Genomic DNA, 12892 nt, shown 5'->3' with positions numbered 1-12892 from the left:
TTCACAGGGCATGAGGTTGACCAACTGGTAACTAGGCACATGAACCCAGGAAGGGAAATATCTAGAGACCATCAAGGTCAGCTTGGAGCAATTCCCACAGTTCCACAGAATGTTAGCTTAAGACATAGTTAGCTCCCGATTTACAGCAGTTACGTAGCAACAATGTTATCAACATTTCCAGAAATAAATGATGCTATACGCCATGACTATATAAAAAAAACAAGAAATAGTGAGTTCCATCTGTCTGTGAAGGCTTGGACTAAGCTCAAAAATATTCCTTAACAGAAGTCCTTTAACTTTTAAGTCAGTTAATTTCATGAAGCAAAAATGTACATTAGAAAGCTGCGCTCCAGAGCTTCAATGCACAAGTATTTCTTTAGTTTGTAAAATACAAACAAAGCTTTGTTGTTGCAGAAAGCGTTCATCCAGACCTTTCTGATGTTAGCTCTTCTCACCGTCTGACAGATCTTGACCTCACTAAGCTCTGCTGGACCTCCAGTTCAAAGCGCCGCTCTTTAGCCGCAGGCGCTGTGCTCCTAAAACTTCAGTTAGCCTGTTAGCTCTTTTTGTGTTTTTTTTTTTTTTGCTTTCCAAAAGTTCAGCAGCTAGCACTCTATTTAAACTATAGAGGAACAATGTAGATACAATTCAACTCTTCTTTTCATTTTTTTTTTTTTATTCCTCAGCTTTTTTTCCTTGTTTTAATTTTGAACTTTGTCTGCCGGGCCCGTGGCGAGCACATGCGGCCAGTGATGGGTTTTTAGTGCTCTCTGCCTAATGTTCAGGACAGATTAGAAATGTTCGCCTGTGACAGATGCTGTCTAGATCTTCACTACCAGATCCACCCAGCTGCAGAACATCTGGAGGATTTCTACCTTTTTTTCTCTGAAGTGCAGCCTATTAATGACACAACCGCAATCATATATGTGAACGCACACTCACTTTGAGTACACACAAAACATATTCAGTTGTATTTTATGGAGACCAAAAAGAATCACACATACACAGATGTCTCATGATATGGATTGTTTTTTTTATTGCTGCTGGGCTGAGAAGTCACATTTTCTGCATATTTTCTTCCCATTTGAATGATTCATTTCTTATTGTTGTTTTTTTTTTTTTGTCCCTGTTTTTGTTCACGCAGAGGAAAGAACTCGTGGATTGAAGCTTGAAGGAGGTTAAACAGAGTTGTAAGGTAAAAGAAAAAAGACTCATTTAATTCTTTATTTAATTGTTTATCTAGATGTATTTAGAATATCTTTCACTACTTCAACCACAAAGTGTGGGAGCACATGCAATTTATTCATCAGAAAAAAGAATGTATGCCTTCCACACGAGGAGCGGGTATACTCTTGTTGTTAATGGCACACATCCTAAAATCATGCTCCTGGCCTCCTGCAGCCTCTCATTCTTTGTGTCAGAGGAAACATTATTTCTGCTTAGACAAATCCACTGAATAACATGATCGTCTGATGAAAGGTGCTGCAAATCTTTCCTGAGCTCAGAGGTTTCTGCTAATGATGAAAACAGTCACGTAACAACAAATTCCACGTATCCCGCGGTGGCATCACAGACTGTACAATATCAGTCGTGTAGCCTATATGCACATTTCAAGTTTTCTCAAAGGCCAAACCAATTGTTTTGTTTCTGTGCCGCTCCCCCACTCAGCACCTCTGGGTGGGATATGAAATGGTCCTGGGTTAGAGGGAGAGCTTAAGGTTTCTCATCAGCAGTCAGAGAAGGTCACAGATACTTGTGGGTGCGTTCCTCTCAGGGACATTTTGGAGCAGAAAGTTTAATTTAGTTAAAAATGGCCGAGCCGTTTTAAGTCGTTCCTCATGTGTCTGCACAGCTTAAGCTCTCATGAAGATGTTTGGCCGTGGCCTGTGTGTGAAGTGAAACAGAAGGGAAGGGGAGATCCCCACATCACAGGATAAAGAGATTTTGTTATTGCTGCGTTTCATAATGTATCATCTGTTACCATCTGGGATCCAACTTTGAAAAACTGTGTTGAATGTTTTGAAGATAATCCCCCTGGAAGAAGAAAAGCATTCACTGCGCTTAGAACCAAACATTTGGAATTCGTTTTTTGTTTGAAATTATTATCATTGTTCTACTCAACAAAAATCCTGTTAAATTGACTATTTAGCTTTGATGAGAAACAAATAAAGGGAAGAAATAGTGAAGAAATACAACTCTTTAAAAGTCATAGATCATTAATTATGATGAAAAAAAAAGTTTCTGTCATTAGTTAACTGAAGGTGACGTATGAAAAATAATAAAGATTTAATGACACAAAATAAACATGAAAAAAAACTATGAAAAATTGATTTAGTTAGTGTTTGTTTATTTTAAATGTTTGTCATTCAGGATCAAACATCAAACAGTGAAATATCTTTGTAAGGTGTAACTGCAAAATGATAGTTGAAAAGCACAGAAACATTTTACAATCAGCAAACAGTGAGAAAAATGTATACCTCTTATATATCTTCAGCTGTGTTTACTAAAAAGAAATACTAAATAACTAAATAAACTTTGATATTCTAATAATGACTCGAGGACAGAAGGGTTGACTGAACACTAACAGAGTCAGATATGACCAAACATACAATTTTCAAATAAAAATACAAATTCAACAACAATGATGAGGTACATAAAACATATGAAAACATTTATATTTCTATAATTTCTATCAAATATATATAGTAATTTAAATGACATATATTTTCATTGTATTGAGTTCTTTAAATGAACTCTACACTTTGTGGAGTTATTTGGATCTCATGTTCAGAAAAGATCACCTTAAGGCGGAGAAAAAAACATTCTCACATTCCTGACACTTTGTTTTTTAAATTCACCTTTTAAAAAAAAATATAAGACTACATTACATTACTTAAAACGTCAGAATTGAATTATCAGCATATTTAAGTCAGGTTTCATAATAGATGTTATTTTTGGTTTGTATTATTATTTATCATGGAAAAAAAAGACTTACAGTAATTAATCTATAAATAAATCTTAGTTTATGTTTTATTTATTTCATGTTTATTTGTGTTGGGACAAGTATGGAGCACATAAGGCGTGGCCACACACTATAGCATTTATAGCCAATAAGCTCATTTGCAATGTCCATCTCTGGATGGGCCTTTAAAAAACATACTCAACAATAGATGCACAAAAACACAGAACAGAGTGCAAGATACAGAATAACAATCTGCATAAACATATTGTAATAATAAAAAAAATACTTTATACCTGCTCCAAAAAATGTATTTAAAACAACAAGTTTAATATGGACATTTTTAAAACAGACTTTTAAGTGGAGTTTAAGAAAAGGCTATTCCTGTGTTCAGTACTTCATTACAACTTTGTAAAAATTCAAATGACTGTATAATAAATAGTTTTCATGTAATGTGAAATAATCACATTTATGTTTATTTATACTTTATGTTTGTTGTGCTCCCTTTTAACCTATTAACCAATAACTTTTTTTAACCTCTTTTAAACCAATATATTATAACAGTTTCTTTGTTTGTACTTTTGATATTTGTTATTTGTAGTTTTGATATATTATAAAGTTATGTATGGGGTTTTGCTTTGGAGCAGCAGAGTTAGTTGTACTGCCTGTTTTTGTCCAGCAGGGGGAAACATTGTAATTCAGATCGCAGTATTTAGGGGGTTCTGTAGTATGTATAAAACAACAATGAGGTAATGCTGTGTTGAGACTGAGTCGGAGGACATGGTGCATAAATCTGAGTGCATCCTGGATCACTGTCACCAAATGAACCTTTACTTCAAAAACAACTCAGAGAGAGTCTGTAGAGTGATGATGTGCAGATATGATCCCAACCAAAATAACAGAAAATAAATTACTATCATTTTTGAATCATCAAATTACTATCATTTTTCCCTTTTAAACATTTTAAATCAAATGGTTCATATGTTGGACTTAAAGTCACAAACATGAAATAAATGTAAATAGAGCTTTAACATGGAGATGGAGGACAGTAATGTTTGCACGTCTCTGACCCTGATATTCAGATGTATCCCTGCTATGCAAAAACACTCATACGTTTAATTCATCTCTAAATTACAGCAGTTTATTTACAGTAAAGATTGTAACCACTTCAAATCAATATTTTCCTTTGAAATAACTTATTTATTTTAGCTTTCTCACTCTCTATCTCTATCTATCTATCTATCTATCTTGATCTTTTCATTTTTCTTTAATTGCATTATTTTTGAATGAAACGTATTGCGTCATAGAGCTACATGGTTTAATGCACATAAATAGAGATTAAAGTAGTAGTGGCAGTTTAAGTTTAATAATTGATATATTTTTTCCAGTTGTAATTGTATCACTGGTCTTTCTTATGAAATCTTATATTAGGTTCATTACAGCTTCAGTTTTCCTCTGTGTCGTAACAAAGTGCACAGCTGCAGGTAAACACTTTCCAGTCGTGTCTGTCACACACAGACTCTGTCAGACCATCTGTCAGGAACTCAATACATTTGTCAGTGAAAAAAAAAAACGAAGAAAAAACCGGCAGATCCAATAAATCATAACATAAACAAATCTCAGCATGGGTTGACAGTGCTGTATTATACTTTGGCCTAATCCCCGGGGAGTTGGGATTATCCTGCAGTATCATTTTTTTTGGCTGTCTCAGTCAAACGGAGAATGTTGCTCAGGCGAATGAAAGCAGAAAAATGTGACTGAGGGGAGGGGGGGTGTTATCTCAATATATCCACTCTATATGATCTAAATGAACCGTTCAATGCGAATTTAATGCATGCAAATAATGCTTGTAAAATATTTATATTTAAAGCACAGGTAGAAAAATCAAATTTGGGATTTAAATTTTTTTTTAAAGTGAAATTAAACCAGTTGTTAATTTAGAACTGAAGGGCCCTCAGGCCTGCGGGGCCCTGTGTGTCCTATTCGTTATTGCAGCTCTGCCTTTTGGATTCTTTGTAAATGTAACGATATTTCTTTTTTAATGAAAGCAACAAAAAACTGGCGAAAACATAAATACTCAGCAAAGAGAGATGAAAGTATGGAGTTGCCGAAGTGCAAACCTTCATTCTGCTGATCCAGGAGCGGTCAGCGGATCCGTCGTCTGGACGAAGAAAGTGATCTGCCCTCAAACCCTCTGACAGCAGCAGGAAGGCTTTTTACACAATCTCCAGTATAAAAATGTGCATATTGACGATAATCGAAAAAGTTTCGGTTTTTGAAAGCCTCAGAGGATGTTCTGCTGCTGCTGACTTTTTGCAGAAGCTCGAGTGAAACTGTGCAGCCAACAAATTAAGTAACCCGGTTTTTTGTTTTTTTTTCATTCGAGCTTTTAAAAAAAGCATCATGGAGAGCTTCGAAACGCTCATTAAAAGATCAAAAGGAGTTAACTATCAAAGTCCTGCAGCCCTGCAATTTAGGGAGCCATGATGTCTTTGCTTTGCTGCGTTTCTCCTTAGAGCATGAGAAGTGTTCTTCCCTTTTTCACAGAGGGGTTTAATTTTTTTAAATGCTAATCAGTGCGCCTTGTTTTGCTTATATAAAACAAACGCGCTCAAACACAACTGTGGCGACATTTAAAACGTAATAGATGTGCCCATAGAAGCGTGTTCCTGTTCATATATTCATTGTAATATTTGAAGGGTTTACGTTGAGGATTATCTCTGTGTGATTGATCAGCCTGAGGCTCTGAGGCCTGACTCAGTGAGAGTTGTGTGAGTTATTTTCTGAGCTCATAATGAATGGATCCTGCGTGGCTTGTAAACAGCGGGAAGTTAATGTAATTAAAGCAGATAAATTGTCTATATGTGTATATTCTAATTTGATTGATGCCCTTGTTCAGACAAGGCATAAATTAAACGGAGGAATAATTTGATTTATTTATTGCATGGAATTACTTAAGCTCAGTTAGGTGTTATTCTTTGTCGATATAAACCCAGTCAAACTACATTTAGAAAGACGTAAAAGCACAAGGCTGATAAATGCTCGTAAAATTATTCGGGGTTTTTTTTATGCATTTTTCTCCAAACTGTCGATTTGAATCTGTCAATTTGAGTTACAACGCAGTCAAAACTTTGCAAAGATTCACAGATTTACCCCCCCCCCCCTTTCTTCCGCTGGTTATTTAAATAGGCTAATCATATTTTCGCTTTTTTTCCCCGAACTATTTATTTTTTGCAATCACCCCCTGCGTTACATATTTTCGTCCTCAATATTTCAAATGATTAGTCTAAATTTGAAGCTCTTAATCCAAATCGCAGCTGTCCGCGAGGCTGCAGGAATGTGCTCTCTCTCTTACCTTTCCGATGGACGCAACAGTTCTGCTTACTTTAAGATACATTACTAAACTTTAGTAGAGCGTTTTTCCTCCTTCTCACACCTGCTCGCGTGTGTTTCCCCCTCTCGTTCAGAGGTGAGGTGAGGGGTGGGGTGTGTGTGTGTGTGTGTGTGTGTGTGTGTGTGTTTGGGGGGGGGGGGGGGGTCGTCATGCAGAGGCTCATTAAAAACCCGCGAGCTAAAAGTTGGCGGATTGATTTATTGAATGAATGTTTGATGTCCTCATTCACACAAGTGACCCGGCCCATGGCTGCTAAATGAACGAGGGAGCTGGCGGAGGACAAGCAGGATAACACAGGCTTAATATGTTTTAAGAAACTGTATTGATTATTTTGTATTGATATTGTTCAGCTCATAATGCCGCTTATTGGTATGAGATAATCCAATATAGTGTGAGGCGGAGGGAATTGGCCCCATGCTGATAGAGAAGCTGGAAATAGGGAGGAAAAAAAAAATCTAAGCCGGGGGAGGATGACTTCATGACTGTCAGGTATGGAGTGATCTTATCAGAGAGAGAGAGAACATAGGCCTACATCTGTGTCCTTTCATGAAATACAAAAATAGGCCTACTGCAATACTGAATGTCCTTTGTGCTTTACATTTCTGTGATGGCTTCACCCTTTCAGAATTTGTCAATCGATGTGAAAATAAGAGATTTCTTGTCTGTTCTATAGCGCCTGTGTATATCTGCTGCAGTTCGTTGACTGACCAGCAGAGGGCGAGGCGGCCAGCAGCTCCAGCTCCGTCTTCAGATCTAGGCTACAGGTCATCGCTTGGATGCTTCACAAAGAACATCAGAAACAAAACATCCAGGCCTAACTGAAGGTAAACACTGAGGCAGACTTGAGAGCAATCTAAAAATATATATGATTTTATTATCCTCCCATCAATTAAATTGACCTTTATTACACAATACGTTTTAGAAGGACTTTTTTATTCTCCACATAATTGCAAACTATTATTATTACTACTGTTAGGCCTAATCATATTTTGTATTACTATTATTGTTCTTATTATTATTGACCTTTAATGTCAGATGTGTAATTGTCTATAAGGGTTGGTCTGCCTTCTCTTACATGTAATTATATTTACTTAACCGCTAATTCAGATGATTATCAGGCCTATTATTTTGAAGCGGTATCAAATAAAGTCAACACATAAACTAGCATTAGCTTCCTTGAACTTGAAGCATTCCCATAGCTTTTCCATGTGTCTTGTGCTGTTCTGTTGTCTTGCTTGTATAAACTAGCTTTTACAAAAAAAAAAGATGGTAACAATGATCCTCTCGTGCAGCGTGTCATGGAAGCGGTGCACAATCCTGTTAACAGAGCTGTTATTTTCGACAGGCCTCAGTGAAACGGTCCCCATGTCTCTGTATACGTCTTGATAACACCATAACGAAAATATCAACTAATCATTTTTCATCTTCATCTTTCATCTTTTTTTCATTCGCCATTGTGCCAACTTACAAATCCTGCAACGCCCAAATGCCACAAGTAGGCTATATTTATTCTAATGCCAAAAATAATTCCGCACACACACACACACACACACACACACACACACACACACACACACACACACAAATACACAAATAATACCTTGTTGTAGGAATACTCAAGACAACACCAAAAATATGTATAGTTTGCCCCTGTGTTTCTGCAAAATAAATCAAGCACAAGTCCGTCAGATGTATTTTCTATCAATGATATTTTACATTATTATAATCATTTGGAATATTTTCCGACCAAGACCCAGATATCCATGTCTCGTATCGGCCCTGTTGGTGCTGCACAGAGCGCTGTTATCACTCTGATCGCCAGGTGCATCAGCTGAAAGGAGACAGCAGCTTCCACTAAAACAATACACAAAGAGAAAAAAATGCTAGAGATGCTCATCTCGGTTTCACTATACTGGGCCAAATATAACAATTCATCATCAATATCAAATCTACGTATATGTAGGCCTATACATAGTTTTTTTTTCCTCCCACGCCTGTTTTTTTTTTTTCTTTTTTTTCTGAATTATCTCCACAGAGGTGCTATTTTCCCACAAAACGCATTATATTATCGGCTACTTGGAATGATAATTAAAATAACGCTGTTTTAATTTGTATTATTTTTCTATCATTTTTGCTTTGGCCTATAACAACTGTTGTTATTAATGCTGTTATGTCATTGTTTTTGCTGCATCATTGTCTGTAAAATATCATTTTTCTGTCTCTAGTCTATCGATGATCGGTTTCCTCGGTGTGTGTGTGTGTGTGTGTGTGTGTGTGTCTGTGTGTGTGTGTGTGTGTGTGTGTGTGTTGTTATTGGACTGTGTGCTGCACACTGTACTCTGCTCCAATCGCATCCCAACGGCGGTGAATGGGGGAAAGAAAAAAGTGAAGCCATGCATGCAGGAGTGGGAGGATCCACCCGCTTCAATCTCGATCTCAGACTTTTGCAGCGACAGGAGCACAAACCAACCAACCGTCCGCGTTACTTCTAAAGAGTTACAGCCGGCTGGGACATCAACAGACACACACTCTGCTTTACAGTTTTTTTTGGGGGGGGATTTGTTGTCAACTTTTTCTTGTTCGCCTCATCCTTGACTAAAGTGTCATTCCGGGAAGAAGCCCCCCGCTTTCTCTGGTCGGCTTGAAGATAGAGCTTCCTCAGTCTGTATTCATAACAGGTGACTGTTCAGAGACTTTTACACCTTTATTGTTTGCTTTCTGTCCCTCCAAGCGGCTCTCACACATCTGGGATGTACGTAGCCGGCTCAAACTATCTTTACTTTAGAACTAGTGCGAGTTCAAAGTCGACTTTTTTGCATTTCTTCCACTAAAGCTCATTTCCCATTTTTCTCCTCCGAGCTGCAGGCTGAGTCTGTGTCACGCGGAGCACCAAACGGTTTCAACAGGTTTCCACCTCGTCCCTGTTTACGCTCTTCTCCCTCCACGCAGACAGACAGGCAGGCTTTGTGGATTTCCCCTTGTCAAGTCTGACTTTATTCGTCTTCTTATGGATATTGCAACAGGTCTGGTGTCACTGGAGCGCCTCTCCGTGGGAGAACAGACCGAGACGTGCATCATGCTGGACGGCATAAAAATTGAAGATCATCCCCTGCGCTCGGGACAGGCCACTCTCGGAGTCATGCTCGGTGAGTCTTAAGTCTTTTAAAAACGTAAACCCTTAAGTGTGAGAGAGTTTGTTATTCATGCCTGGCTGCAAACACTTTGCATGCATGCTAACTAATGTGTTGTTTCTTGATATTTACGCACGTGTGTACCGGCAAAGGTTCACGTTTACGCACGCAAATGAACACAATAATAGAGTTTTAAGGACAATTGTGTTACTATTTTTTTTATTTAACTGTCAAGGACATACATCCCTTGAAATCCAGCAGCCTAATCTAAAGACTGGATGAGTGACTTAATCTGCAGGCCTTGTTGGGAAGAAAATGCCATACCCATCTATTATAATCGGTAGTTTGTATTTAATTAAAAATAATAAAAACCCACTTGAATTCATTAAGAAAGCCAGTGTGTAGATATGTAACGCTTGAAAGTATTGAAACACAATTCAAGTCCTTGATTCAGGCCTTCTCTCTTCCATTTCTCCTGTGCCGTTTTTCCAGGGAGCGACTGTCATCATCCCTCCGTGTGTGAAGGATGCCAGCGTCCCATCTCCGACCGTTTCCTGATGAGGGTCAACGATTCCTCATGGCACGAGGAGTGTTTGCAGTGCACCGTGTGTCAACAGCCTCTCACCACCAGCTGTTACTTCAGAGAAAGAAAACTTTACTGCAAACACGACTACCAACAGTAAGCACAATATCTGCTCCTCTCCCTTTCTCTCCCTTTGTGCATTTCTTCAGACGGCTCTGGTTGGTGTGCAGTGATTTGAGAAAAAGACATTGTGATGGCGCTGGCTGGCCTCGAGGCCTCGATTGTGTATGTCATGGTGTGTGTCTGAGTGTGTATGTGTACCATTCACAGTCTGAAAAGCCGCTCGGCCTGATAAGTCGTGCTTGATTTGTAGGCCTACAGGATTTAATCAAGTGTAAAAATATATATATTTAAACTAACATGGAGGATTCATATATATGCTAAATTAAATGTTTCCAGTGCTGCTTTAGTCGAGTTTTAAGGTTGACATTTTGCTTTTTGCCACATTTTAAAAGTAATAAAATAGAAGGAACAGGTTGAGATGAATTTCAGCTTTTTACAAAATGTGATATTTTTAAATAAGATGATTGGAGATGTGTGCAGCAGAGTGCTCACACTGCAGGACGCTCGCGTTGATCAGCGCTCATACAGGCTACCTGTTATATTTACATGTTTGACTTTTATTATTGTCACGGTGACCCATGATATTTTCAACATTTCTTTCTGCGGAAACAGAGGGTTGATAAAAAAAAAAAAAAAAGGATGTGATGCCAATCAGGCCTGAGAATGTGCACGCGTGCAGTCTCGGTTTTCATTCCGCTCTCTGACAGCTGTGTTTCTATTTCCTGGGTGCTTCGTGTGCTCTTTATTCATCACTAACATCGGCTTAATAATCACTCAAATGTGTCAAACTGTATTTCTTTTAAATACGTTCTTCTATATAGGATAGCGTAGGTTAAAATTAAGTTTCCAATAAGCACAAATACACTGAATTCATATTTTATTTAAAAATAAAAATCTGATGCACTGATTTTACTCAGATTGTTTAATTTGACTTCCTGTCTTCCACCGGTAAAAATCTGATCGCAATTTTTTCCTCATCAATTATTCTTTTTCATTTTCGACTCTCTTTATTACATTTATTGTGAGGCTATTTTATTTAATTTGAAACAATGCGATTTAGCATGCGGCACAGGAGATCTAGCAACAATTTAACATTGAACTAAAAAATAGTTTAATTTAGCAGCTAGCTAAAAAAGCTAACGAAGGAAAAAGTCCGATTTTTTTTTTTAGAAGTTTAGCCATTCGCGCACGCGCCATTCGCGCACGCACATATTACACGCATAAATAATTTCACGAGCATTAATAATTTAATTTGAAATTGTAAAATAACTTCTAGAAATGTGGTACTTCTTTTGTATAGTGTGATTACAGCAGCAGACTAGTAAGGTGATTAAATAAAGATTGTTAATTTAATAATTTACTCACTGCAGCACAATAAATAAATAAAACAGTATTAGAATATTATAGCTTCTAATAATAAAAGTGTGTTAATTATAGATACATGATAATAATATTAGAATTTCCCTCCTGTGAATATTGTTTAATATTGAATTAAAATTAAGTTTAATATTCCAAATAAGGTCTATGACAGGGAGTAAAATGTCAGCTATTATCCATGGAGTGAGACAAATTAGTAAATTTAATTAGTTGATTATCACATAAAAGCAGCAGAGATTGCAGTCAAAGTGGGTCAAATATTGTAACAACAATGCTTAGGGTGGCTGTTTGGCCTTCGAGGACCCTGGGGTGCCCCTGTGTTTCTCATCGCATGAGCGCTTTTCATGCTTGTCACTACATTTTCAGCTTTTTGTGTGCGGCCTTTTTAACAATTCTACTTCGATTACTGGGACATTATGGCTCTCTGCTAGATACCTCGCAAGCAACAAAGAGTTACATCTATTGCCATGCGTGCCATTCATCCGGCTCTGTGACAGGAGCGTAGTCGGCTTATAACAATGGAAAAATTCATAGCGGTAACTCTGGGATACGGAGTCACAGAGTCACGGCTCAGAGGTGGCTGGCAGCAGAGAGAGGGATCTCTTTCTCAGGCCTGTTTTCACACTGTTGACTTGGAGTTCTTTTCATTTTCAAGGCATTTGTAAGGAGAAAATGGCAGAAATTTACACAGAGAAAGAAAATAAATATTTATTTTGCCCACAAGTATTTTTTTTTTACTTTTATCATCTCTTTTAAGCTCCATATTTGGTGCATATCCCCTTCTCCTCTGCTACATTTGCTTCTACTGATGCTGTGTGAAATTGTGCCGCAACCCAGATCACACCATCCAAACACAACAACCTGCTGGGCAGCGGCCTGCTCTCACACTCTGTTATCCATCACATCTTTTAATTCTTCACCTCCTTCTTCTCACACTTTTCTTTTTTTTCCACCCCTCCCGGGTTAAACGCTAGCTGCAGGCTCCCCTCCCATCACGCAGACACAAGTATCTCTTTTTTCCTTGTTTATTCCGTTTGCATTGATGGGATACTTAAGGATGTAATTGGCACCTTTTTGACTTTTATGACACCCATTTAAGATGCATTTGTCAGCCCACAAACTGCTTTGGGCTGTGAAGAGAGCTGCTAGCCTTACAGAGGTCTTCGTGCCTAATTACATTCCTACAGCAACTGATTCATGCCCCGTAATCAGCTCTCACTGGCTATAATAAATCAAGGAATTGGCAAGCAGTCTTTTTTGGCACCTTTGGAACAGGTTTAAGTGCAGACGGGGGGAAACAATTGTGTACTGTGTTATTAAACCTCCCACCAACACAGTTCAATACATCCCGCTGCATACAGTGCAATTATATAGTAACAAGATTG

At 37.9% G+C, this 12892-nt stretch overlaps 1 protein-coding gene across 6 annotated transcripts in view; it reads left to right on the top strand.

Moving 5' to 3' along the window:
* lmx1bb (LIM homeobox transcription factor 1, beta b) overlaps window positions 1–12892 on the top strand; it is a 58169-nt gene that overhangs the window by 3559 nt on the left and 41718 nt on the right. For 3 of the 6 annotated variants that reach the window (XM_061037678.1, XM_061037679.1, XM_061037677.1), the window contains 4 exons: window positions 1145–1195; window positions 7027–7177; window positions 9377–9499; window positions 9977–10163. In XM_061037678.1, coding sequence (XP_060893661.1) covers window positions 9430–9499; window positions 9977–10163 — 257 coding nt within the window. In that variant the 5' untranslated portion in view covers window positions 1145–1195; window positions 7027–7177; window positions 9377–9429. Of the gene's footprint in view, window positions 1–1144; window positions 1196–7026; window positions 7178–8740; window positions 9500–9976; window positions 10164–12892 lie in introns of those variants that run through there. The other 3 variants (XM_061037680.1, XM_061037676.1, XM_061037675.1) reach the window with 3 other exon arrangements.

This window comes from Labrus mixtus, chromosome 5 (assembly GCF_963584025.1).
Source record: "Labrus mixtus chromosome 5, fLabMix1.1, whole genome shotgun sequence".
Taxonomy (NCBI): Eukaryota; Metazoa; Chordata; class Actinopteri; order Labriformes; family Labridae; genus Labrus; species Labrus mixtus.
Note: the sequence above shows the minus strand (reverse complement) of the source record. Positions and strands in the feature narration are given on the sequence as shown.